The sequence below is a fragment of the Eublepharis macularius genome, chromosome 7, assembly GCF_028583425.1.
Source record: "Eublepharis macularius isolate TG4126 chromosome 7, MPM_Emac_v1.0, whole genome shotgun sequence".
In the NCBI taxonomy this organism is placed as follows: domain Eukaryota; kingdom Metazoa; phylum Chordata; class Lepidosauria; order Squamata; family Eublepharidae; genus Eublepharis; species Eublepharis macularius.
In genome coordinates, this window is record NC_072796.1 from 64,973,453 (window position 1) to 64,998,761 (window position 25,309).

Genomic DNA, 25,309 nt, shown 5'->3' on the forward strand with positions numbered 1-25,309 from the left:
GGTGTAACAAACAGGCTCTGGGATTGGAATGACAGGCCCTTGACTGGAATGATGGCCCCTGGGTGTGCCAGAAGGGGTACAGGACTGGAATGACAGGCGCCTAACTGGAATGACGGCCCCTGGGTGTGACAGAAGGGGTCAGGGACTGGAATGACAGGCCCCTAACTGGAATGACGGCCCCTGGGTGTGCCAGAAGGGGTCAGGGACTGGAATGACAGGCCCCTAACTGGAATGACGGCCCCTGGGTGTGACAGAAGGGCTCTGGGACTGGAATGACGGCCCCTGAGTGTGAGAGAAGGGCTTGGTGACTGGAATGACACGCCCCTGACTGGAATGATGGCCCCTGGGTGTGACAGAAGGGCTCTGGGACTGGAATGACAGGCCCCTAACTGGAATGACTGCCCCTGGGTGTAGCGGAAGCTTTCTGGGACCTAAATGACTCATCCTTGAATGGACTGAGACTCTTTAAATATTGCAGAATTGTTCTGGGTCTGGAATGTCATGCTCCTAGGTGGAATAATGGTCTCTTGCCTGTCATTCCAGTCCCAGAGCCCTTCTGTCACACCCAGAGGCCCTCATTCCAGTCAGGGACCTGTCATTCCATTCACCAAGCCCTTCTGTCACACTCAGGGGCCGTCATTGCACTCAGGGTCCTGTCATTCCCGTCCAGGAGCCCTTCCGTCACACCCAGGGGCCCTCATTCCAGTCGGGGCCTGTCATTCCAATCCCAGAGCCCTTCTGTTTCACTCAGGGTCCCGTCATTCCCATCCAAGAGCCCTTCTGTCACACCCAGGGGCTGTCATTCCAGTCAGGGGCCTGTCATTCCAGTCCCAGACTTTTTCTGTCATACCTAGGGACCATCATTCCAGTCAGGGGCCTGTCATTTCAGTCCCAGAGCCCTTCTGTCACACCCAAGGGCCGTCATTCCTGCCAGGGGCATGTTATTCCAGTCCCAGAACCCTTCTGGCACACTCAGGGGCCGTCATTCCAGTCAGGGGCCTGTCATTCCAGTCCCAGAGCTCTTCTGTCACACCCAGAGGCCGTCATTCCTGCCAGGGGCATGTCATTCCCGTCCCAGAGCCCTTCTGGCACACCCAGGGGCTTTCATTCCAGTCCCAGAGCCCTTCTGTCACACCCAGGGGCCATCATTGCACTCAGGGTCCTGTCTTTCCCATCCCAGAGCCCTTTTGTCACATCCAGGGGCCGTCATTCCAGCCAGGGGCCTGTCATTCCAGTTCCAGAGCCCTTCTGTCACACCCAGGGGCCATCATTGCACTCAGGGTCCTGTCTTTCCCATCCCAGAGCCCTTTTGTCACATCCAGGGGCCGTCATTCCAGTCAGGGGCCTGTCATTCCAGTTCCAGAGCCCTTCTGTCACACCCAGGGGCCATCATTGCACTTAGGGTCCTGTCATTCCCATCCAAGAGCCCTTCTGTCACACCCAGGGGCCGTCATTGCACTCAGAGGCCTGTCAATCCAGTCCCAGAACAGTCTGTCTGGGCCCAGAGACGTTCCTTCGAAATCCATTCCACGTTTTCTTTGCACTTTTTTTTTGCTCTAATGTCTTTCAATGGAGCCCATGCAAGTCAATGGGCATTCTAGGTTCCCATTATTTTCAATGGGCATTCAAGCCTCTCCCATTATTTTCAATGGGCAATCCTGTCATTCCTTTTAGTACATATCCTGCTGCTGCCTGTGCTGAGGCCTTCTGCACCAAGGACTTCTGCTAGTGCCTGGTTTGAGATTCATAAACTCGCTGGGTTTTTTCTCTCTTTGGTGGGAAGGGGAAAGGTTGTTGTTGTTTTTTTAACTTTGCATTTTAAAAATTGCTCTTTTGCTGTGTGTGGAGGGTGCTTTGCTCGGGCTTTTCTGTATGTGGAGCTTTGATTTCTGGCTTTTGAAGTTATATTTGCTGCGCATTTTGCTGCTTGTTCTTCTGGGGGGAGGGGGGTTATTCTTGGGGGAGTGGTCTTCCACTGTTGTTGGGACTTGCTCTTTCTTTGCAGAAGTTTGGTTGTTTTGCCGGGTTCTATTATATGTTGGTTTGAAGTTGATTTAGCATTCAAATGCTGCTGTTTATTTCTCTTTGAGGGTGGTGTTTGGTGAGGTGCTTGGTTCATATGTTTCTGCAGTGGGATCAGCTTGGAGTTTTTCCTCACAATAGGAACAAATGGAATGGCTGGGGGAACCTTATTCAGGGTCCAATATCACTCAGAATTGGAACTCAGGGTACAATATCACTGAAACATGGGGAGTCTTTAGAGGACAGTCAGGAGTCGGTCCCCTGAAAATTTGTTGGATTTTTCTTGCGAAATTCCACCCCCAGCCCCCAGGATAGCCCCCTTAGTTTACCCCATAGGAAATAACAGGTATTGGAGGTAGCTGGGCGGCTCCTTTTGCAGGGGTTCCCATTATTGGAGTTCAATCTTCATGAAACTTGGGGGTCATTAGAGGGCAATTAGTAGTAGGTCTGCTGCAAATATGGTGGATTTTGCTTTCAAAATGTCACCCCTAAACCCCTGGATAGCCCCCATAGTTTTCCCCATAGGAAATAATGGAGATTGGTGGTGGTTCCTGTGCACACCCCTACAACTACTGTCCAGTCACAGCACATTTCACTCGCCTATCCACTTATTTCAGAGGCTTGCATTTCAAACCACAGTAATTAATATTAAAAACCCCACATTAACCAGCAGAAATAAAATACAAAAAACTTACTACATGCAAAACATTACAAGTATTTTTCCAGTGCTCCTCCAAATTTCCCATTTTTTTCTTGGAAAAATTGAAAAAAAAACTCCTCATGAAAAGCCTGTATTTTTCTAAGATTTTCCCCAGGTTGTGACATCTCTAGAACTACAGCCTCAAATACTTAATTTCATATGAGATTCTGCTGCTTGTTTTCTTTTTCCAAGTAGCTGTAAGAATTATATTTAAGAATTCAAAGGTGCTACGGGAAATAATTCACGTACAGTTCACAAATGAGGCAACTAGTAGACATGGTAAGCTCTCAGAGCAATAGAAGATGGCTCTTGTGTTATGCTTTTATGCCCTCCTTCAGGACTAGATGCTTGTGGGGGAAGGAAAGAATCGGGTTAAAACAGCAGTGATTGTAAGAAAAAATGTTTCTAAACAGGTCATTCACTGTTGTTTAGGTTATTGCTATTAATTTTTTTTCTTGAAGTCACTTAGCTAAAGCTGCAATCCAATTACAAGTATTTTTCCAGTGTTCCTCCAAATTTTCCATTTTCAGTTTGGTGTAGTGGTTAAGAGCGCGGGGCTCTAATCTGGAGAGCCGGGTTTGATTCCCCACTCCTCCACTTGAAGCCAGCTGGATGACCTTGGGCCAGTCACAGTTCTCTGGAGCTCTCTTAGCCCCACCCACCTCACAGGGTGATTATTGTTGTGGGGATAATAATGACATACTTTGTAAACCGCTCTGAGTGGGCAATAAGATGTCCTGAAGGGAAGTATATAAATTGAATGTTATTATGTTATTAAAACATAGCTACCTAGGAGTAAGTGCCGTTGAATAAAATGGGACTTGTTTCTAAGTGAATATGCATACAATTGCATTGTGTATGTCAGAATGTCTTTCAAATCATGCACCTGATATGTTAACCAAAAAACCCATTTCTGTATAGATGGATGTCCACAACAGGATCCGAGAAGTTCTTGCTGAGACAATACGTGAAGAACTGGCACCTCAGCATCAACAGCTATCTGAAGAAGATTTGATGAAGGCCCTAATACGGCGAGGAATTATTGACGATGTAGTGAAAGAACTCAACTTCATGACTGTGAGTATATTTTGAAAAAGATTAACAGCTATGCAGTCACTCCAGTCTAAGCCTGTTGACCAGAGAGGTTAAACTGGAGTAACTGCATAGGGTCATACAGCAGCTCTTCTGATACGATAAACAATATATGTGGCATAATCTAAATGTGATGCAGTTACTTGTGTTTAGTTTTGTTGTGATGCAGACTTACTTACAAGTGAATTGTGCTATTACAGTTCTTTACTGAAATGAAATTGTTTTAGGTACTTGATTAAACTAGATTCAAAGTAATGGGTGCTTAAAGAGCAATCTTAGAGAGGTCTGCTCAGAATCATATTGAAGTCTATTCAGTGGGGTTTACTCCCAGGAAAGTGTTCTTATGAATTCACTGTTAGAGTGCTTCTGAGTTATGCAATTCTCAGGGCTGCTTTATAGCTAGCACCCTACAGCATATTGCTTTCTGTAGTCTTTGAGCCTCTGTTGGGGTATGTAACCTTTGGGAAGATATTTTGGCAGGCATGTGTTGTATAGTTACCAAAGAATTTCACTTTAAGATGTCCATAAATATATTATTATGTAATTCTAGAATGTGAATGACACAGAAGTTACTTCAACTCCAAAGCCGCCTACACATTTTGTGGATCGACAGCCACCTGTGCTGAAAAAGAGTATGTGTTTATATGTTATGTTTAGCATTTGTTGCAGTGATTTGAAATTTTTAGATATTTAAATATCAATTACTATAAAGAGATTTAATGTTTCCTTTGATACAGATATGGTCTGCATTTTTAGTAAAGTTTTAAGTGAAGTGATGTTCCTGTAATATATATGTTTATAAACGATTCTTCCTTTGTAATCAAATGCAAATATAATTGTTTTTCACGCTGCATGTTGTGGGAACTTGACAGGAATTACATTCCTAAGTCTGCAATAAATACTAAATATATATTTTAACTCCTGCCTTGAATTTGGGCTGAAGTTTTTCCATTTGTGGATTGGATCTAGTGGAATAGTCATGGAAGAAGTTGGCAGAGTGGCTCTCTTCTGTTTTTCCCTTCCCTTCCCTGTCCCAGAACTCATCAGTGAAGGTCAGGAAGGCCTCCTAAGCAAAATGTGTCACAAGACAGGTGCTGCAGGGATGAGAGGGAGAATTGTTAGAACTACCTCTCCCTCTGCAGTCCATGGATTGTGACAGCCATGAGGAAGAAGGAGGCAAGTTTACCCTATTTCTTCTTGTTGCTGTAGGTGCCTGTCCAGTGGCATAGTTTGATCTCCAAGTCCTCAAAAGCAGTTTCATGATAAATGGCAGGCCGTCTGGGGAAACAGAAAGCAGGGAATGATACTTAAACTCGTTCACTGGAATCAGTCCTGTATATTTATGAGGTGTTACCAATTATAGATACATTACTTGTGATTTTTATGTAATTTGTCCATATTTATTGTTACACTTTACAGCTAATATTGATCCAACACGAAGATATCTGTACCTTCAGATTTTGGGTGGGAAAGCCTTCCTGGAACATTTGCAGGAACCTGAGCCTTTGCCTGGTCAAATTTGTTCCACTTTTACTCTCTGTTTACATTTTCGAAATCAGCGTTTCCGTTCTAAACCTGTCCCATGTGCCTGCGAACCTGATTTCAATGATGGCTTTCTACTCGAAGTATACAAAGATAGCCTAGGTAAGAAGATCTGTTTCAAGACTGGTTATAATTTCATTTATTTAAAAATTATATTCTGCTTTTCAATGAAGCCTTGCCAAAAGTTTATAATAAAATCACAGTTAAAATCTCACATTCAGTAAAATAGACGTTGAAGTAAGCCATCAAAATAAGCAGATAGAATCAAAGAATAAACAGAAAAACTAACGTCAGCAGAAACACAAAATTAAATATTGACTGAATATCCCTAGCACCGGTGGTTCTAATTCAACCCAAAAGTCTGTTGAAAAAGGATGTTCCTTTCTAAGGATTAAAAAAGATAGAGCCAAACATGCTTCTCAGAGAAGCATGTTATGAAGTCAGGATGCCACCAACAAGGTGGCCCTGCCATATATGAAAGCAAATCAAATGTCTGACAGAGTGGGAACACAGAGCAGGGCCTTTCCAGCTGGCCTAAGTACAGTGGCTCCAAAAATGTTTTGGGTGCAGAATTTCCCGGAGAGGTATTGAAATGCAGCAGGATTCACCTTTAGGGATCTACGAGTCTTGCCTATTATGAGCTTGTCTGCAAACCTGATCCTTTGGTTTTAGGTAGGGAAAAGATGCTATAAATTTTTGTGCATAGTGGCTCAAAACTGCCTTTGGTCTACAAAGAGGAGATTGTTTGAGTGAACTCTTTTCAAGTTGCGTGTCTTCTCCCCTGTATATGATCTGTGAGTTTACATGCTTTCACTTAGTTTCTCCACCTTCATTGAGTGGGCATGTTCCCCACCAGTGGAAATAAGATTGACTGTCAGGAAGAAATCTAGACTAGATCCCGTCTCCAAGACATGGGCTGGGTGTATGTGTGTCCTTTTTTAACATGGAGTTGGGACATTCAAACTTAACATCCTCACCTACAATCTGAAATGATATTGTTCAGTATGAGTTGTACTCTGTGACTGATGACTGTCAATTTTTAAAAATTTGTTTTTTATGAAAAAATGCAGTAGATAAGCGTATTATAGTAACATAATAAAAGCCCAGTCCTTTCTCCATGTTAAGTCCTAAGGTGCAAACTGTGGTTTGCTCTACAAATAGTAAAGGGTAGGGGTGTGCACCCCGAAAATATTTGGGTTTTCTGCTTCAGCTTTACCCAAAGTAGAAAAAACATTCAGAAACACCCAAAACCATAAGCAGAAAGCCGCTTTGAATTCGGGTATTTCAATGGCTTTGGAATGCTCCATAAAGATTCGGAGCATTCTGAAGTGATTCAGGGGGCTAGGTTTTCCCCCAGCTCCCCCACCCCTAAACCCCCCACTTTCCCCCCCTCCGCTCCAACCCACTTACCTAGCCCTTTAAAGGTCCCTTTAAACTATCAGCTGGCAGGTGGCAGGGAGGAATCCTGCCTGCCAGCTGATAGTTTAAAGGGACCTGCCGCTTGCAAGCGGCAGGGCCCTTTAAACACCCCACAACCCCCAGCTTCAGCCCCCCCACACCCCAGCCCTAGCCCTCCATCCTCCAGCTGGTTGGAACAGAGGAGACTTTGAAGTGAAGGAGGATCTCGGCACGGCTTGCAAGTGGCGCCGGGAAGCTCCTTCCCTTCAAAGTCCCCCTCCCTCCTCCAGCCTGTTGGAATGGGGAAACTCTGAAGGGAAGGAGGATCTTGGCGCAGCTTGCAAACCGAGCTGAGAGCCTCCTTCCCTTCAAAGTCCCCCCCTCCCTCCTCCAGCTGGTTGGAATGGAGGAGACTTTGAAGGGAAGGAGGATCTCGGCATGGCTTGTCGTGCCGAGATCCTCCTTCCCTTCAAAGTCTCCCTCGTTCCAACCAGCTGGAGGAGGGAGGGGGACTTTGAAGGGAAGGAGGATCTCAGCGGCGACAAGCCGCACCGAGATTCTCCTTCCCTTCAAAGTACTCAGCTGCTTGTCGGAAACCCTGTGGTTTAAATGTCCCTCTCCCTCCTGCTGCATGGAGAGGGACTTTCAACCCCTTGCCCCAAAGCTTCCCGAAGCTATACAAATAGCTTCGGGAATCTTTCATTCGGGGGTTCCGAAACGGCCCAGATATGCTGGGACCATTTCAGAAACCCCGAATCTTTACAAATCAGGTCTGATTCTGGTATTTTTCCCGAATCCGAAACCCGAAGCGCACATCCCTAGTAAAGAGTCATATAGCATGCCTTTCTTCTCATTTTTATTATGTAATTACGTTAGCCACTTTGATGCCCCATTGAGGAAAAAAGTGAGGTATAATAGAAGTAAATAAACAGTGCAAGAGGTTATGTGTTTATGAGTGGCTGCAAGCTTTATGTAGAATCGTTGGTTTTTTACCATCATCTAAGAACTAAGAACCCTGATAGATGTACTTTCTTTTGGCACAAATAACCTTCCCCTCACATAGGAGGCAAGATCCAACCTAATAGCTTTTCATGTAATGACAATCTTAAAAGCTATTTATGATTCTTGCTTCATTTTCTACGGATGTGCAATGGCAATACTGGGGAAACTGTTAGACAAATTTTCTTGCTAAATTTGTTTTCATGTACCATTAACAGGCGAGGGAAGTAAAATGGCGGATGCAACTACTATGCTGTCAATATGTGATCCAGTGCATATTGTTTTGATCAAGACAGATACAGCTGGTGAGACCACATTAGTAGCATCTTATTTCTTGGAGTGGCGGTCTGTCCTTAGTGCAGAAAACAGGATGACAACAGTTGCTGTTGAGCTTCTTGGTGTGGGTAAGTTAAACTATAATAATTATAGTTATAGACTTATAGTACAGTATAGTAGTATAGTAATGATAGAAAAAATGTTGTCAGTTAGAGTACACACGGTAAAATTCTTTTTAAGCTTTTCCCATTTTTCTGCAAATCAAGAGGTTCTCTTGTATTTGCAGAAATATCCCCTTCTCTGTACACGGCCTCATTATGTGGATTTTTAAAATCTAAGTTCATTCAGAATTGGATATCTAGAAAGTTGACCACAAAATACAAACTAAACTGACACAAATAACAATCTTTGGGGCATCAGAAAGAACTGTTCCTCTAGGCTGTCTCTGTGGAAGGAATGCTGTTTTTATATTTTCAATATTTGAGAATGTCTAAAAACACTATCTATGGAATCTTGACACCTGCCATCCAGAACTGAAGGGATTTCATTGCAAGTGTTATCAAATATGACATTAGAATCCTTGATGAAGAATTTGTTTTGAATTGTCACAGTCATTAATAATCAAAGTATCAGCTTGTTCTTTCTGTTGTAGATAATGCAGATTTTCTTAGCTTTCAGTTCAGCAGCAGTGTGTTGTCTTCAAAGCTAGTGGAATGTTCATTGGTCATCAGGACTCCAGTTTGAAATAAGCAAAATTAATGAATAGTCATTATTCATGTATTAACAATTAACATTTATATTGTAGGAACATAGGACATTTTTATAGTAGCTGTTGTGTGTTTACATGAACTTGTATTGTTGATAACAAACAAATGAATTTTACATTTGCATTTTACGATCATCTTAAACACTAGTAAAAATTCTGAAGGAGGGATGGAGGATTTCCTGTCCTTGGCTCAAAGTCTGCAAAAGACAACACGTGCTGTCTGATCTATTAAAATATTTGTTTTCTGATCAAGCCATATATTTTGATCCAAAGGTACAGAATCAAAAGTTTCTGTTGGAGTACTTGACATCAAACTTGAAATGTACCCAAAGCTAAATAAGACTCTTTCTCAGGAAATAGTTAATACTCAAGTAAGTCTAAATTTAAATAACATTAGTATTAATGTAATTCAGATCAGTATTCCAAATTGGGTAGTAACTTGGAATTTTTTCTACCTCTTTGTTCGTTTTAAAAGATCATGTGAAAATAGGATTAAGAAGATAACACCATTGTTTACGCATGGCATATTTGGTTTGGAGAACTAACAAAATTGATAAGGCTGATCTTTATGCTTATGTCCTAAAATAATATTTTGTGCATTTTTGGAACAGTTTTTACTTCATCATTTTGCTACTAAATTGCAACTTGAACTTTTGTGAGAGTTTATGCTGTTGTGAATTGGTGGTGTTCTCTCTGTTGTGCTATCTTTTCCATGCAAAAAATCATGCCCGCTGAATTAGACTTTGTAGACTGATTTGTAGGCTATTCTTGGCCCTTTGTCATTGTCTTTTTCTTATGTTTTACTTTTTTCTTTTGTTCTATCTTTTAGCTTTTCCACAATAAAATAAATAATAAATTTAAAAAAACAAAAAAGCATGCCCACTTCATCAGCAGTGTTGTTCCCTCATGAATCTAGTTCTGACTTCTCAGTGCTACCTATTTAGCCCCTGATTAATGTGACTCCCTTGCTTAGAAATAAGACCCCTCAGTCCTTGTAATATGTTCCATTCTGGAGTGGTATATCTAGAGCAAGGAGTGTAGCTTTGTGGGCCACAGATGTTTTGTATTGCCCTGCTACTAGTACTAGTTCCAGCAGCTGAAACTAGCACTAGAGGGTGCTGTATGTCTCCTTTTTTATATGTATCCAGTGGTTGTATTTACTACCATGTGGAATTACTACAATTCCTTTTGGAGCAATTTGCCGGTATCAACAAGCCGTTTAGTACAGCACCTTTCAGTATGATCCCCACCCACACCCCATACACCATTAAGAGGCAATAACTCTATATACCATTGGACATGATTTTTTTTTTAGATCAAGTCAGTGACTTTGAATTTTTCTGTCGTTTGGTTAACCTAGTACTATCTATACAGGTTCATTGCATTTGGTTCAGATCTCCTTGTAGCACACCATGACCTGCATTATGTCATATTAGAGCCTAATCTGTGGAGGAACCTGTATTGGGGCACACTTGAACTTGATGACCTTCTGGTCCCTTCCAGCTCTCTGAGTGTACAGACAATATTCACACAAGACACATAGGGTTGGGTCCAGTGACACCTTTCCGCTGAGGTGAGGAGCCATCTTCAACGGAGCAAGCTTTCCTGTGTTTCCTTAGCAGAAAGGAGTAGTTGGATCCAACCAAGCTCCTCACTTAGTAGAAGAATGTTACATAGAAGAAGATGGCTTCCTTGATTTGGGTTGTTAACCATGCAGGCATCCTTTTAGACATGGCAGTATCTTTCCTGACCTGAGGTATGCATTCTATCTGGGCCTCAGTTAGTGTAGTTTTAAATAGTTTCCAGGCATTCTGGAGGAATCTGACTGTATTAATTCTCCCTTTCAACCTCTTTGTGACTAGGCCCCTTCTTTTTGTAAACTTTTTTTACTTTAGTAAAAAATGCACCAGCCTATGCCGAACATAGTGTTAAAATATGCTGAACTTTATTTTTTAGAGGAAAATCTTATGTTTAGCTTTGGCATGGGGGGCATATATTGTTCAACACTAATAAAGAATCAAGAGAAAACATGGAAGAATAAAGCACAGTGCATGTTCTTTTGAATTGCAGTTTGCTTTGGAACGGCAGAAAACAGCAGAAAAAGAACGTTTGTTTCTTGTTTATGCTAAGCAGTGGTGGAGAGAATACCTGCAGATTAGGACTTCGCACAACACAAGGCTGGTGAAAATTTTTGCTCAGGTTTGTTAATTTAACATTTTTAAAATACTTACAAAAATACTTGTTGGCAAAAGCTAAAGGCCTGTAGGCTTTACCTTCCATATTTTTTCTAGATGTTCATAAACTCACTTATCCTTTCCTAAACAGCAAACTCCTTCACTGAAAGAACATAAGAAGGTCCTCTTAAATCAGGCCTGTGGTCCATCAAGTCCAGTATCCTGTTTCACACAGTGGCCAACAAATTGCATAGAGGTCAAGGCCTTCCTCTCATGCTGTCTTCTAGCACTGGTAATCAGAATTTTGCTGCCTCTGTATATGGAGGTTCCTTTTACTCACCATGGCTAGTAGCCACCAATGGACCTCTCCTCCCTGTATTTGTCTAATCTCCTTTTAAAACCATCTATCAGTATTGCCACTACCATTTTTTAGTAAAGAAGTACTTTCTTTTCTGTTCTGAACCTATTGCCAATCAACTTCGTTGAGATCAAGGATTATGGGGGAAGCCCTATCTACTTTCCCCCTCTGCATAATTGTATAAATCTTTATCATATCCCCCTTGGTCATCTTCTTTTCTAAACTGGGTGTCCCAGAATTTTCTGCCTTTGCTCCTAAGAAAGATGCCCCATCCTCTTAATCATCTTCGTTGCCTTCTACTGTACTTTTTCCAGTTCTGTAATATTCTTTTTGAGATACAGTTACTAGAACTGTGCACAGTACTCCAAGTGAGGCTGCACCATAGCTGTATGCAAGAGCATTACAGTATTGGCATTTTTTTCTTCAGTGCCTTTCCTAATGATCCCCAGCATGCAGTTTGTCTTTTTCACTCTTGCTGCACACAGTATCATCATTTCATCAAGATATCCACTACAACCCCAAGATTTTTCAGCCTTGGTCTCAACAGTTCAGATCTCATTGGCATATATTTAGCTTCCAATGTGCATCACCTTATGCTTACCTACATTTTATTTCATTTGCTATGATGCTGTGTCCACTCACCCAATATGCTGTATCTCTTCACAATCTATCTTGGATTTTAGCACTACACTGCTTACTCTCAATTTCAAATAATTTATGAACAAATTAAATAGCACCAGTCCCAATACTTATCCTTGTGGCACACCACTAGGGGTGTGCAGCCAAAAAAAGATTCAGGTTTCCTACTTCAGGTTTACCCAAAGTGGGAAAACAATTCAGAATAACCTGAATCCCAAAGTGGCAAACTGCTTTGGGACTCAGGTGTTTAAATCGCTTTGGCATACCGAAGCTCAAAGCAACCCTTTTCTTGCCACTTGCAACCCTTTTCTTGTCATGTTGGAAAGCCACCCTTTTTGTGCTGCTCACAAGCAGCACAAAAAGGATGGTTTTCCGTTTCAAATGCCCCGCCGCTTCCTTCACCCAATGGGAGTGGGAGCCTCCTCCCCCTCTCATCAGGTGAAGGAAGTGGAGGGCATTTGAAAGCCAGCCTTTTCATGCTGCTTGCAAGCGCCTGCAGCAAACAGCTAGAAAAATGCTGTGGGCGCGGCTGCTGCCACTTTGCCCAAAGCTTCCCAAAGCGATATGAATTGCTATGGAAAGCTTTGCTTTGGGATTCCTGGCTCTTTCCAAATCGGGCCCGATTCAGGTTAAAAACCCGAATTGGAAACCCGAAGCGCACATCCCTAGACACCACTTTTCACTTCTCTCCATTTTGAGAACTGTCTGTTTATTTCTATTATCTGCTTCCTATCATTTAGCTAATTTTTAATCCATAAGAGGATCTGTCCTTTTCCATGACTGTTATGTTTACTCAGGTACCTTTGGTGGGGTACTTTCTAAATAGCCTTATCCATATGCTTATTAACCTCTGAGAATGTCAGAAGATGAGTGAAGCAAGACTTTCTTTTGCAGAAGCCATTTTCTGATTTTCTCTCAGCTAGTTTTATTCCTCTGTGTACTTCATATTCCCATATATATATATATATATATATATATATATATATATTTTTAATTTCTAACATAAAAACTACAAAAAACTACAGAAATATAAAGGGAAAAAAGGGGACTGGAGAAAAGGGAAGAGCAACATATAAACAGAAAACACACACTACGTCTACATGTCTTGTATTCCCTTCATGCTGCAAATTTTTCTTTAAAGTTAACTTTCTAACATGCTATCAGATTGGTAGATCTTATAAAATACAGACTACGTTCAAGATCAGGTCTTCTCCCCCCCCCCCCCTGCGTCTCGGTCTCAGTTCTCTCTGCGCAGCTACAATAGCTGCGCTCGTTCCCTCCTCCCCCCCACTCTCCCCTTCAGACTTTGGACTTCCTTCTTGCTGAAACTCCTGATGGTTAAACAAAAAGTCTCTCAGCTGTACTTCCGATATTATCTTGTAGGTTTGATCCTTGTATCTGAAACAGATGCCTTCCGGAAACAACCATTTGTATTTTACATCACATTTCCTCAGGAAAGCCGCAAGTCTTTTATACTTAAATCTTCTTTTACGAGCCAAAAATGGAACATCCTTCAATATCTTAACCTTATTGCCCAGATAGTCCAAGTCCACATTATACAAATTATATAAGATGGTGTCCCGAGTCTTCTTAGATGAAAAGTCAATAATAATCTCGCGAGGCAGCTGACGCTTCATTGCATATTTTGAAGATGTCCGCCGGACTTCCAAAATATCGCTTTTTAACTCTTCTTTAGTTGCCTTTGCGAATGACGCCAGAAGTTCCAACACCAAATCTTTTAGATTTTCACTTTGCTCCTCTTTTACATTCTGGAGACGCAGTACCGTTTGGGCACGGTCCACTTGTAATCCTATTATTTGATTCTCCAAGAGCTTCACTTCTTTACTTGTTGCTTTCATGAGTACTGTGTTTTCGCGTGCAGACTGCTGTGCTCCAGATGCTGTTTCTTTAATGGTTTTCACTTTGCTTTCCACTGAATCAACCTTTTGCCCCATTTCATTTAGCTTCGCTACAAAGGGCTGCATAGCTTCAAAGACCGCTCGTCTGACCATCTCTTCCAGGGTTTCCCCCTTCCCCTGTAACATCGCCATCACCGATTTACTCATCGCAGGGCTCTGCTTTTTCGTCGCCATCTTAGGGGGGGGGGGGGCGCCAGCTAAGTTCCGAAACTCCGTGAAGGGGAAGAAATCCGCGCCTTCTTAGCTTCAACTCCCACCAATCCTTCGCATACGCTTAGAAATCAGAAGGGATTCGCTTACTTACAGGTTTTCACCTTAAATCTGCTTATTGCCGTTCTCCATGGCCCGGCAGCACGCGAAGTGCTGCGCAAGTCTGCCGGCCTCCATTGGAACAAACGGGCAATTTACCCCCTGCATTGCTTTTAGGGGGTTCTTCCCGCTGCGCTCCGGACCCTGGCTCCCTCACTGGGAGTCCTGGGGGTTAACCCTCACAGGTCAACCGCCCGGTCAGGCTGCTTGGACATTTCCTCCCGGACCTGCGGAGAGGAGCGTCTGACATGGCCGGGAAAACGAAACCGAATCCTTCATATTCCCATATTTAATTACAGTTTGTACTAACTTACCTGGAATAGATGTTACACTAGTCAGCCTGTAATTTCCTCAATTGCCTCTGGACCCTTTTGAGAGAGAGAGAGAATGAGAGAGAGAGACATTTGCTACCTACACTGAGCTGTGTGTTCCTACTTCACCTTCCTCTCCTTCTCTGTCAATATATCCAGGCTCCTTTTAGCCAAGGGCAGTCAGGACTGTGTATGTGCCTTGCAGCAAACAGCTGAGTAGTTGTGGGAAGTGGGAGGCTTTTATGCTACTAATGGGATGGGGAGAAAGGATGGAGAAGGAATAAGTAAGCTGTAACAAAATCGGCTCTAAGGCCAAATGGGGGCAAATAGGGTTGTGCAGGAAGCTGCAGCAGCAGAAAGCCTTGCTCAGCAGCTCCAAGTTCAGGAGAAGAGCAGGGGATATTCTAAATTACATGCTTTGGAAAGCACCTCTATACAACAGTGTGACATGAACAATCCTCTACCTTTCCTCTGAGCTTGCAGTTTTCAGAGGCACTTGCTTCTGAATTTTAGTGTGATGTCCCTATCCTTTGAGGGAGTAGTGTGGTGACATTGTGATGATGTAATCCTCGGATTTAATTAATGTTAACTTTACTGCTTAGAAATTCTTATTACTTGCTTAATCTGTGCATTGCATTAATTGACCACAATCTGTGGCCTGTGTTGGTCTAGCTGAGCCTCTAAACAGTAACTTCAGTCCCTCATATTTAGAGACTATTAAGAGCAAAGACCATTAGAAATAAAAGGGATATGTAAACTGGTGACACTTCTGTAATACATTCTAATAGTTTAGAACACATTTAAATTTATGAAGTGGTAAGGCAGGTTTGTATAATGTTTTTTGTAATTTTGATATTGAAAACTAAAACAAAATTTAAATAACGAAAAGATTTCTAGAACAGGTATGATTTTTGGTAGGTGATATATGCTCACCATAGTTTCCTGTCCCTTTTCTTGATTCATAGTCCCCTTTTTTGGTGTACCTATTTCTTCATAGTATTTAAGTCCTTCCCCAGTTTTTATTGTAGTACTAAGAAGCAGCTAAACTGGAACTCAGAACTATGTAGCTGGGATCGCAAAGAGTGATGATATAGATGTAATTGATTCTAATTTGCATATTGAAATAAAGGAATCTGACTTTTCTGTTACATTGATCGGGACATTTTAATGAAAATATTTTGTGGCCTGAACAGAATTTTTAGAGGTAGATGATGATGATTCCTTTTATCTGATGGTTTATAAACTTTTCATAAAAATGAAGCATTTCTAACCCTTAAGCTTTTTCATAGAAATAACTTTGAAATAGAACAGAGCAGGATATGTAACAAATTACATCTACTCTCTAAAAAAGAGCTGGGGGCACCAATATAGAATCAAAACAGAGAAGAAAAAACAATGGTGCAGTGCGGAAAAAAGATTTTTATTATATCTTTGAGTGAAACAGTCTTTCCTCCCACTGCACCACTGTTTTTTCTTCTCTACTCTTCGAAGAAGCTGTGCCATCTAGCGTAAAACTTCACAGAATATGATTATGTGGCCATGAAACCCACTTTTGTCTAAAATGCTGTAGTGCTGTACAACTAGAATGTTCTTGTTTTTATTAGTGTACTTACGGAGATGACAATTCTAGAGTACCATTGATACAGAAATCTGTGTCTGATAATGGTGTTTCCATGAAGGTTGAAATAATTCTTTGACTTCTAGTTAAAATCACTTAATCGCTTTTTTGTGTTTGTATTTTTAATCTTCAGGATGAAAACGGAGTAAACAGACCAGTATGTTCATATGTTCGACCACTTCGAGCAGGTCGCCTGTTGGACACACCCAGACAAGCTGCAAGATTTGTTAGTGTACTTGGGTATGAAAGGGCCCCTGTCATTGGCGGTGGAGGTGGTAAACATGAACAGTGGTGTACTCTTCAGGCTTTTCTATGTAGAAACAAGGTATATTGTCACAAGGAATGTCATAGTTTAAGACCACATAATACTGCAAATAGGAATATTTGTATAACATGTATCCATGGTTTAAACCTACCTTAAAGGTGTTGGCTTGGATCTAAAAATCCTGTGCATAAGTGAAGGCACCTTATCGTGTTTTTGTGGGGACAGAGGTCACCAGCTCTCTCCCGCTGCCCAGTTGGTTGATAGTGAATGCACTCATTGGATAGTTGAGGAAGATTGCCCCCGTCATGATTGTTTGGATCAAAGCCAGTGTTTTGTAAACTTTTTAAAAGTCCTACTTAGCAAATTAAAGTTCTAATAGATACGCAGTAGTTGGTAGAAATGGGAATGCTTAACTGCTTCTAATGTTTATACTACAAATATGCAGAATGTATTGTAGTTTTCAGAAAGCATGCATCAAATTTTTCATTTATATAGTGGTTTGGTTTGGTATGGTTGTGTTGGGTACTGGGTGCAAGTACTGTGGTGCCATCAGCCCTATCACATAGGGGTCAATTTCTCAGGGGCAGGTGAACCATAAAAGCACCCCCATGTTTTCATGAGGGGAGGTACTTGTGGTTAGAAAGCATCAACTGAGAAGATACTTCCTGGCTATTGGAAAGACACAGAAGCAGCAACTGTATCAGTAGCAGGGTTGGTGGTGGCAGCAGCCATGACAGAAGCATTAGTGGTGGGAGAAACATAACCCTGGCCAGAAGGGACTCCAGTATAGCCCGGGGCAGCTGAGAATAATAGACAAGAGGGTAGAAATGGCAACAGAAAGACAAGTCCTTCTCTCAGCCTAGCAGGGAAAGCAGCTAGCATGAGACTTGGATGCCAAGGACAGGGTTCATTTAGAGGAGGAACGTGCAGGAATGCAGTTCTGGCAGTTCCCCAAAGAGGTCACATGTCAGGTGGTCCCACCGACCTGACTCTCTGCCATTTTGGGCCTGTTTCGGCCTGGATTGGGGCTGAAAAGGCCTGGATGGGGCCTCTGATGGGTGGTGGATCACTCTCGTGCTCAGCAGTGGCCCAATCTTGACCGTTTTGGGCCCCTTTTCGACTATTTTCAGCCACTTTTTGCCATTTGGGGCCCAATTTCGGCCCTGAATGGCCAGGATTGGGTCCAAAACAGCCAAGATAGGTGATGTCAGGAGGTGTGGCATATGCAAATCAGTTACGTTAATGACACACTTCCAGTGATGTCAAGGGGCATAACATATGCTAATGAGTTATGCTAATGAGTTCCTCCAGCTCTTTCTACGAAATGACCTCTGGCCAAGGACAACTAATAAGGTTGAGCTGTGCCTCTAAGGTGAAAGGGGAAGAGGCAGCTCTGGGTCCAGGACCTCTTGAGTGTCCCAAGAAGTTTCATTTATGTGTTTTTACATATATTGTGCCAGCAAACACTGAATTATGCTGTTGATGGAGTGTGTGTTTCATCACCAGTTTAGAATCCTTTCTATAGCAAGGTGAAACTCTAAATGCAAATTTTCTATTCCAAAATCTTCTCTGAGTAAAATTCAACATACTGTTTATAGCTGTTATGTGTTCTAGTGAGCAGCTTTTGTATAATGACTTGAAACCATAACGGGTTGAAACCATAGCCTATACTTGGTTATAGGTAAAGAATGCAAAAGAATCCTAAGAAGAGTTAATCTACTCTAACACCACTGAAATCAGTGGGTTAAAAACTAGAGTAATTCTGTTTAGGATTGCAGTGTTAATCTTCAGGATTTTTAATTTGCATATTCTGAATTTTATGTTATTTAGCAATTAAATGAATATAAATGCTACCAATGGAATATTAATTTAAAACAAATTATCCAGGTATTCTTTGTTTTTTTCAGTATGTAAATCTGGGGTGGTTGTTAACTTGTCTTTCATTGAAGATTTATCTCTTTGTCTGTATTAACTCATGTTATGACTTTATTTTATCCTCTCATTAGGGTGACTGTGAAGATCATGCTAACCTTCTGTGCGGTCTTCTATTGGGATTTGGACTAGAAGCTTTTGTATGTGTAGGAACCAAAGCTAAAGGAGTTCCTCACACATGGGTAATGACTTATGGGATTGATGGAATAGTAGTATTCTGGGAGAGTTTGACAGGACATAGGTAAGTAAATAGAATTTCACAATAAATTTATACCAGTCTCTGTTCTGGTTGTGTGATTCACCAAAGACATTTTATTAACCATTTTATATCTTGTGCTTTACTGTTTTCTTTTTTAAAAATGTTATTCATCACATAGAGCTTTAGGTCTAAAACATAGATATAAAGTGGGACCAGATATTACAAAAGAGAAGGCAACATGTATAACCTCTGCCTTGCAGTGGTAGTGCACTACAAAATAGGGAATATGTGTTCAGATTATACTGTCAAACAAATTCAGTTACCTCTTAGCCAGGGAGCCATCACACTGTGTGCTCCAGAGTGTGTTCTATGGCCCACTCCCAATTGGTCATGATTAAGCTGTCAGCAGCATTACATGTGTACCAGATCAATATCTCTGTAGAATGAAAATATTTATCAAAGTCTTTGAAAAGGGGATAGCGTTAAGCACTAAGACTAAGGTCTTTGAAGAGGGATAGTGTTAAGCACTAATAATAGCTTATCTATTAACCTTTAGGTACATCCACAATCCTGTTAAGCCTGATGACCCTCCAGTTGTTGAGCAACCCAAGCCTCTGTATCCCTATAGAACAATAGGATGCATCTTCAATCATCAAAAGTTTTTGGCAAACTGCCAGCCTTCTGAGACAGTAGAAGTCTGTGTCTTTGACTTGCATGATGAATCCAAATGGAAGCCAATGAGTGGAGAAGCAATCAAATCTGTCTGTTCTCCGGGTGCCACTACTGCTCTTCCACCTTTTCCTCCTCTCTGTGCTTCTACAATAGATGCTGCAACAGCAAGCAATGAACTGGAGTTGCAGCTGAGAATATTGGTTGCAGAACACAGGAAGGTACAGTTCATTCATGCTTCATGTGCAGGTTGCTATCAGCCTCTTTAAGAGGTTCAAACTCTCAATATTTGGTGAAGATCCTTGATACTTTGACAGTTTGAATTGCAATCTTTGGCTTTAGCTAGTACGAGATGCAAAATATGTATCAGTGTCTTGCTGAGTCATCACCCACATTCAAGGAAGTACAAATTGAATTAGGTAGATCTTTCTGCAGACAACTTATTTCCAGCTCAACCTTTTATTTACCCTCTACTTAAGCTCATTTGTATACTGCATTCTCCATTTAAAATGCTAAAGGTGGCTCAAATTTACAAACACAAAATATACCCATAAATACAAAAATTGCAAATATATATTCTTAAGTTTAGATAATACTAGCTTGATATTCATGCTTCACTATGATATTTAACTACATTGAGTTGGCAACCCTAGTGAACTTTTAGGAGAAGACTGGGAGGTGCATTTTACCTCAGGACACAGTCAATGACTCCCAATAGCAACTGCATACTGTTTAGAATGTGGGGGGTGAGGACCAATCAGGCCGCATACGCAAATGACCTCTATGTTCCAACTGTCTGGGGGGTGGGGCGGAATGAGTCGTGGAATGTTGTGAGCCCCAATCAGCCCACATATGCAAATGACCTTGAAAGGCTGGGCCAGTCAAGGAAGAGTGGCCAAGCTGGTGGTGGGCTGGGGCACAAGCAGGCAGCTGCCTGCCAGCTACACAGGGAAGCTTTATCCCTTTGAGAAAACACATTTTACCCATTTTTGCCCCCTTAGGGGGCGAATTTCTTAAAATCCCTTCTTAGTGGGTGTTTACATCATGAAAGGGATGTTCTCCCCAAATTTCATGTTTCTTGGTCTAGGGGTTTTTTCACAGTTAACTGGTTTTGTATTAGCGTAACACTGTTACCAACTACTAAAAATAATGAGTTGAAATGTCATTCTTTCTCTTCTGGTATTGTCTTTTTCCCTTAGTATTTAACCATTATAACTCTCAAACCATTATAACCCACAAGATTCTAAGGAGCAACGGGGAACCCAGCTCTTTCCCTCCCTTTTCAGCTTCATTTACTATTCCTGCCTCCCCCCCACCAGCCCTGTTCTTCCCTTTTCTATCCCCAACTCTTGTCTTTGCTTGCCCTCACGCTGCCACCTCCCATCAGGCTTGCCCTTTCTACCGTCTCCTCCTTTCTTCCCATTTTCTCCATTTTCTTTATATAGAGAGATGTTTGTTGTACTTTAGCCTAAATTCTAAAATTCCTCTTATATCATTGAGACATTCTTTCTGAGGTTCTGTGTTACTCGTTTTCAATATGTCAGTGCTAGGGTAAAATAACTACATAGTGCATCTTTCAAAGCCCATTCATATGTTCTTAGATTTAAAAATGTATGATAAAAAGAAGTGCTAGAGGCACTTGTAGCCATAGTATATAGTGAGATTCAAGCAGAGTGTCCTAGCAGAACATGCTGGTTTTGTTGTTATTGTTGGTACTTTGAAATAAAAATCTTACATTCTTAACTAGGGTAGTGACAGAAAACAATAAAACATTGTTCTGAGCAGTCTCAATATATATGACACTTGATGTATTTGTAAAAATTGGGACATACAGTTCATTCAATTGTTTAAATAAAATGAATGTGATCATTAGTCAGCAGTTCACTACAAGAGTTATTTATTTATTTATTTTATTCAACTTATTCCCCGCGAACAGGCTCAGGGTAGCTTACAACAAAGATTATACAATTAAAACATCATAGAAATATAAAACCAATTTAACAGCCTCTAGCAATGCCAGGCTACTGTAAAACTATAAAACCACGGGCACAGCCATGATACAGTTCTACACAGGGTGTCCTCAGATGTAGCTCCAGCTAATAGATATTAAAATAGATATTAATGTGGAGCACTCTGTACACTATTTAAAGCAGCCACAAGATTTAGTTCAAAAGAAATGGTCAGAAGCATAAGGTAAGGATTGCTTTTTCCCACAGTGAACTTTTGAGAAAGTGTTGTCCTATTTGAATTGCAGCTATTTTGTTGGGTTAATATTACTTCACTAACCCAAAGTATAGGAATTTTTTTTAAAAAAATGTAATAACTGAATATGGCAGGATGTGTTCAGGTGCCTCGTGTAATTATCTAAAAATTTTAGGCATGGGAACTTGAATGCCAGAAAACCTCTTTAAAAACATGCTGTGCTCTCAGTTCCTCTCGATCATAACATCTGTACTATATATAAAGTAGTATATTCTGCTTCATCACTTTAATATTAATGTTTAGACCCCCAAGAGAAATGCTATGATGCTATAATAGCGGCTTTCTTTGAGGTCTATTTTGTAACTTAAAATGTGACATCGGAAAAAAAATTATGGATATTTTCTAAACAAGGTGATAAATGAAGGTCATTTTTAATTAAGAAATGATCTTAATCTCACTGATCTCTCTTGAAGCTGACTCGGCCCACTGGTGTCAGCTATGGAAAGACCTGCATTAAATTAGCCATTATTGTGAATAGTGGGGAATAATAAAGGAAAAACCTAAGACATCCTCAAAGATCTTCAAGAACATAAACATGTTTTTCAATCCATTGTGAAAAGCCTAAAGGTATGTCTCTCTCCTCCTACAGTAAGGAATTCCATAGCTTTGGGCCATTTGCTGAAAAGATCCCTGCTAGTGTAACCTCAGATAAGGCAGGTTCTCATAGGACGATCCCGTCCATCAATTGCGAGGCACAGTCGGATTGATATGTACAGGTTTTTAGTAAACCAAAGATCCCTTACGTTTCCTAGTTGAGCATTTTTCTTCTAGTGTAAGCAAGCACTAGAAAAAATGCTTGTGGTAGAAGCCCCCCAAAATAGGTGGGGCCGGGTGGGCTTCTGATTGGTTGAGATCTGATTGACTATGCATATTTTTTAAAAATTGCTTCAGCAGCAACTGCCCCCACAGCACAAGGTTCTTCACTGTATAATTAAAGGTAAGCTGTATGTAAGCAAGAAAATACTTTAAAACAGTATCATTTAAAAAGGCCTCATGTGAACCAGAGCTTCCATCTGAAATGTTGAGTTACTATTAGTTATGCATAACTTCACTCCCTGACATTTTGTGCTTGGCTACACCTCCCATGGCAAAATTCCAAAGATTCCCAGAGGCCCCTAAAGGTTGGGGACTCCTGACTTAGTTGCTGTACACCATGGATCATGATTTGTGGTTAATGTCCATATTGTATAAATTTTTCTGTGGATCATGCTGGTGTAGTTACATGTTTTTGCACGCCAATCTTTCTCTGTGGGTTGTATCATTCTGTTCCCTCCTTTATCTGTTCTAATGGTCTGTTAGCTCTTTCCTCAAATTACATGTTCTCCTTTCTTCTCTGCTTTGATTTCAAAGATTCTATTACATTAAGGGCAGAGAGCAGAGATTTATCTTTAGTACTGTTTTGCCTTGGAGACCAGGTCCCCATGCTTCAATAGAAACCTCAGTAGATAAGGAATATATTGTACACATTTGTATACAGTCCCTCCCATATATTCAAACAAAATATATGAATATTTCAAGCATAATTTTAAAAAATCATAAGGAAGAGAACACAAATACACTTAACACATGAAAAATAATTACTTCATAGATTAGACTGAATATGTGGTGGTAGGGTGTGATAGCATCAGCTTAAACTTGTAATGTTCAAAAGTAGTGTCCCTCATCTTCATTCAGCCGATATCAGAAATTAAGGATATAAGTAATGAGTACATACCACAATAATTATATAACTACACTAAAATATAGCAGAACTTTAAAACTTTGTCACTCTTCTAGTTAAATACCAAAATTATGGTTACCTTATGTTTCTTACGGAAAGCATGACTGACTAAACATGCATGCAGTCCTATTATGTCATGCAGAATGTTAAATGTGAACATTATTATCATTGAACCTAATTATAGTCTATGTGAATTCTTTCTCATATAGGATCTTGGTTTTGCAACAGTTTGGGATGATCAGCTGTCTTACCTTTTGTCACCAGCCTTGGCAGCCTATGAACTTGAGCGTACCACAAGTATCTCTTCAGGAAATGAAGAGTTTCAAGATGCTATCAGGAGAGCAGTTCCAGATGGTCATACATTCAAAGGATTTCCCATCCATTTTGTATATAGAAATGCTAGGAGGGCCTTTGCTACCTGTCTTCGGTAACATTGATATCTAAATTTTAAATTGTTCCGGTTTGAATTTGGAAGTATATGTTTAACTGAAGAATTAAGTTATGTTGTGTAGTCCTGACCAGTTTTAAATCTGATTCCATACTTAAATTTAGTTTCTAAACAGCTGGTAACTATTAAGTATTTTGGGTGGTCACAATGTAGCTGTCAGTTAATTCATGAGAAAACACTGCAGTTAGATCACTGAATGTGTAAAAACCATGTGTGGGTTAATAGGTGTTTATCTTAGCTTCATACACCATGGTGAATGAATGGAATTATTCTTAGCATTTGTCCAACTTTTGACATGAGAATGGCTGCTACATTGTTTAATCATCTGTTAACCATCTTTGGAGTGACAGCTATGCCCACCACTTTTTCTTCATGCAATGCCCTTTCCAGATCTCCCTTGGCTGCCGCTGCCAAGGGAGCTGCTTCCATCAAGGGCTGGGCTTTCCATCTGCCCAGCCCCGCCCCTTGCTGCTCCAGCCTACAAAGGTTGTTGTAGCCTGCACTGCTGCTGCTGCCGCTGCCAAGGGAGCTGCTTCCATCAAGGGCTGGGCTTTCCATCTGCCTGGCCCCGCCCCTTGTTGCTCCAGCCTACAAAAGTTGTTGTAGCCTGCACTGCTGCCGCTGCCAAGGGAGCTGCTTCCATCAAGGGCTGGGCTTTCCATCTGCCCGGCCCCGCCCCTTGTTGCTCCAGCCTACAAAGGTTGTTGTAGCCTGCAGTGCTGCTGATGCCGCTGCCAAGGGAGCTGCTTCCATCAAGGGCTGGGCTTTCCATCTGCCCGGCCCCACCCCTTGCTGCTCCAGCCTATAAGACTGCTGCTAGGGGACTGCTCGCCTTGTTACTGTTTCTTGTTTTTATACTATGTGTGTTAGTTATTGTAGTCTATGTTGTTAATTTGGTAGGGTATTGGGGTTTTATGTATGTTTGATAGCTTAGTCTGTGATAGTTGGTGGGCTGTTGATTTTGTGAGGGTGGTGGGTTAGCACTATGATCATTGGTGAGGAGGCCAGCTTGGGGTCGGGGATCCCAGTGATCCGGGGACATGGGAGGTATGGTGGTGGGAGCAGATTATGGAAGGGAAGGGCATTAAGACATGGGAGGGCTCGGTGCCCTTCCAATCTGCGTCCCATCCCAAGATATACCTGTTGTGGGGCTAGGATATTAAACCACTCTCCGGCACTGGCGCTGTGCAGTGCCAGGTCCATAAATAATAAGATCAAAACGCTGCAAGATTATCTTGCAGCATTGAATGTGGACCTGGCTTGCGTGACCGAGACCTGGGTGAGGGAGGGCGAGACGGTCGCTTTGAAAGAACTAGCCCCCCCCCCCCAGGTTATACGGTCCTCCACCAGTCCCGGACAAGTGGTCGGGGGGGAGGCATGGCTTTGCTCATTCGGGAGTCTTTCTCCTTCAGACCACTCCCCACCCCAAAAATTACTGGCAATGATTGTGTGGGCCTAGCGTTGGACGCCGAGGAGAGGTTGGCAATATGTGTGGTGTACCGACCGCCTACTGCACCTGCATCTTCCCTGTCTGGTCTCTTGGAGGCGGTGGCCAGCTGGGCCTTGGAATTCCCAAAACTTTTGGTTCTCGGGGATTTCAACGTCCATGCTGACGACAATGCCTCCATGCAGGCCATTGACCTGGTGTCCTCCATGGCGGCCCTAGGACTCTCCCAGTTTGTTTCGGCTCC

At 41.7% G+C, this 25,309-nt stretch overlaps 1 protein-coding gene across 1 annotated transcript in view; it reads left to right on the plus strand.

Annotated features, from left to right (window-relative positions):
* CEP76 (centrosomal protein 76) overlaps window positions 1-25,309 on the plus strand; it is a 29,620-nt gene that overhangs the window by 1,326 nt on the left and 2,985 nt on the right. The window contains exons 2-11 of the mRNA XM_054985443.1: window positions 3,644-3,799; window positions 4,365-4,446; window positions 5,234-5,458; window positions 7,972-8,157; window positions 9,069-9,166; window positions 10,866-10,994; window positions 16,257-16,448; window positions 18,395-18,561; window positions 19,076-19,409; window positions 23,380-23,597. Of these exons, the coding sequence (XP_054841418.1) occupies window positions 3,644-3,799; window positions 4,365-4,446; window positions 5,234-5,458; window positions 7,972-8,157; window positions 9,069-9,166; window positions 10,866-10,994; window positions 16,257-16,448; window positions 18,395-18,561; window positions 19,076-19,409; window positions 23,380-23,597 (1,787 nt within the window). The remainder of the gene's footprint in view (window positions 1-3,643; window positions 3,800-4,364; window positions 4,447-5,233; window positions 5,459-7,971; window positions 8,158-9,068; window positions 9,167-10,865; window positions 10,995-16,256; window positions 16,449-18,394; window positions 18,562-19,075; window positions 19,410-23,379; window positions 23,598-25,309) is intronic.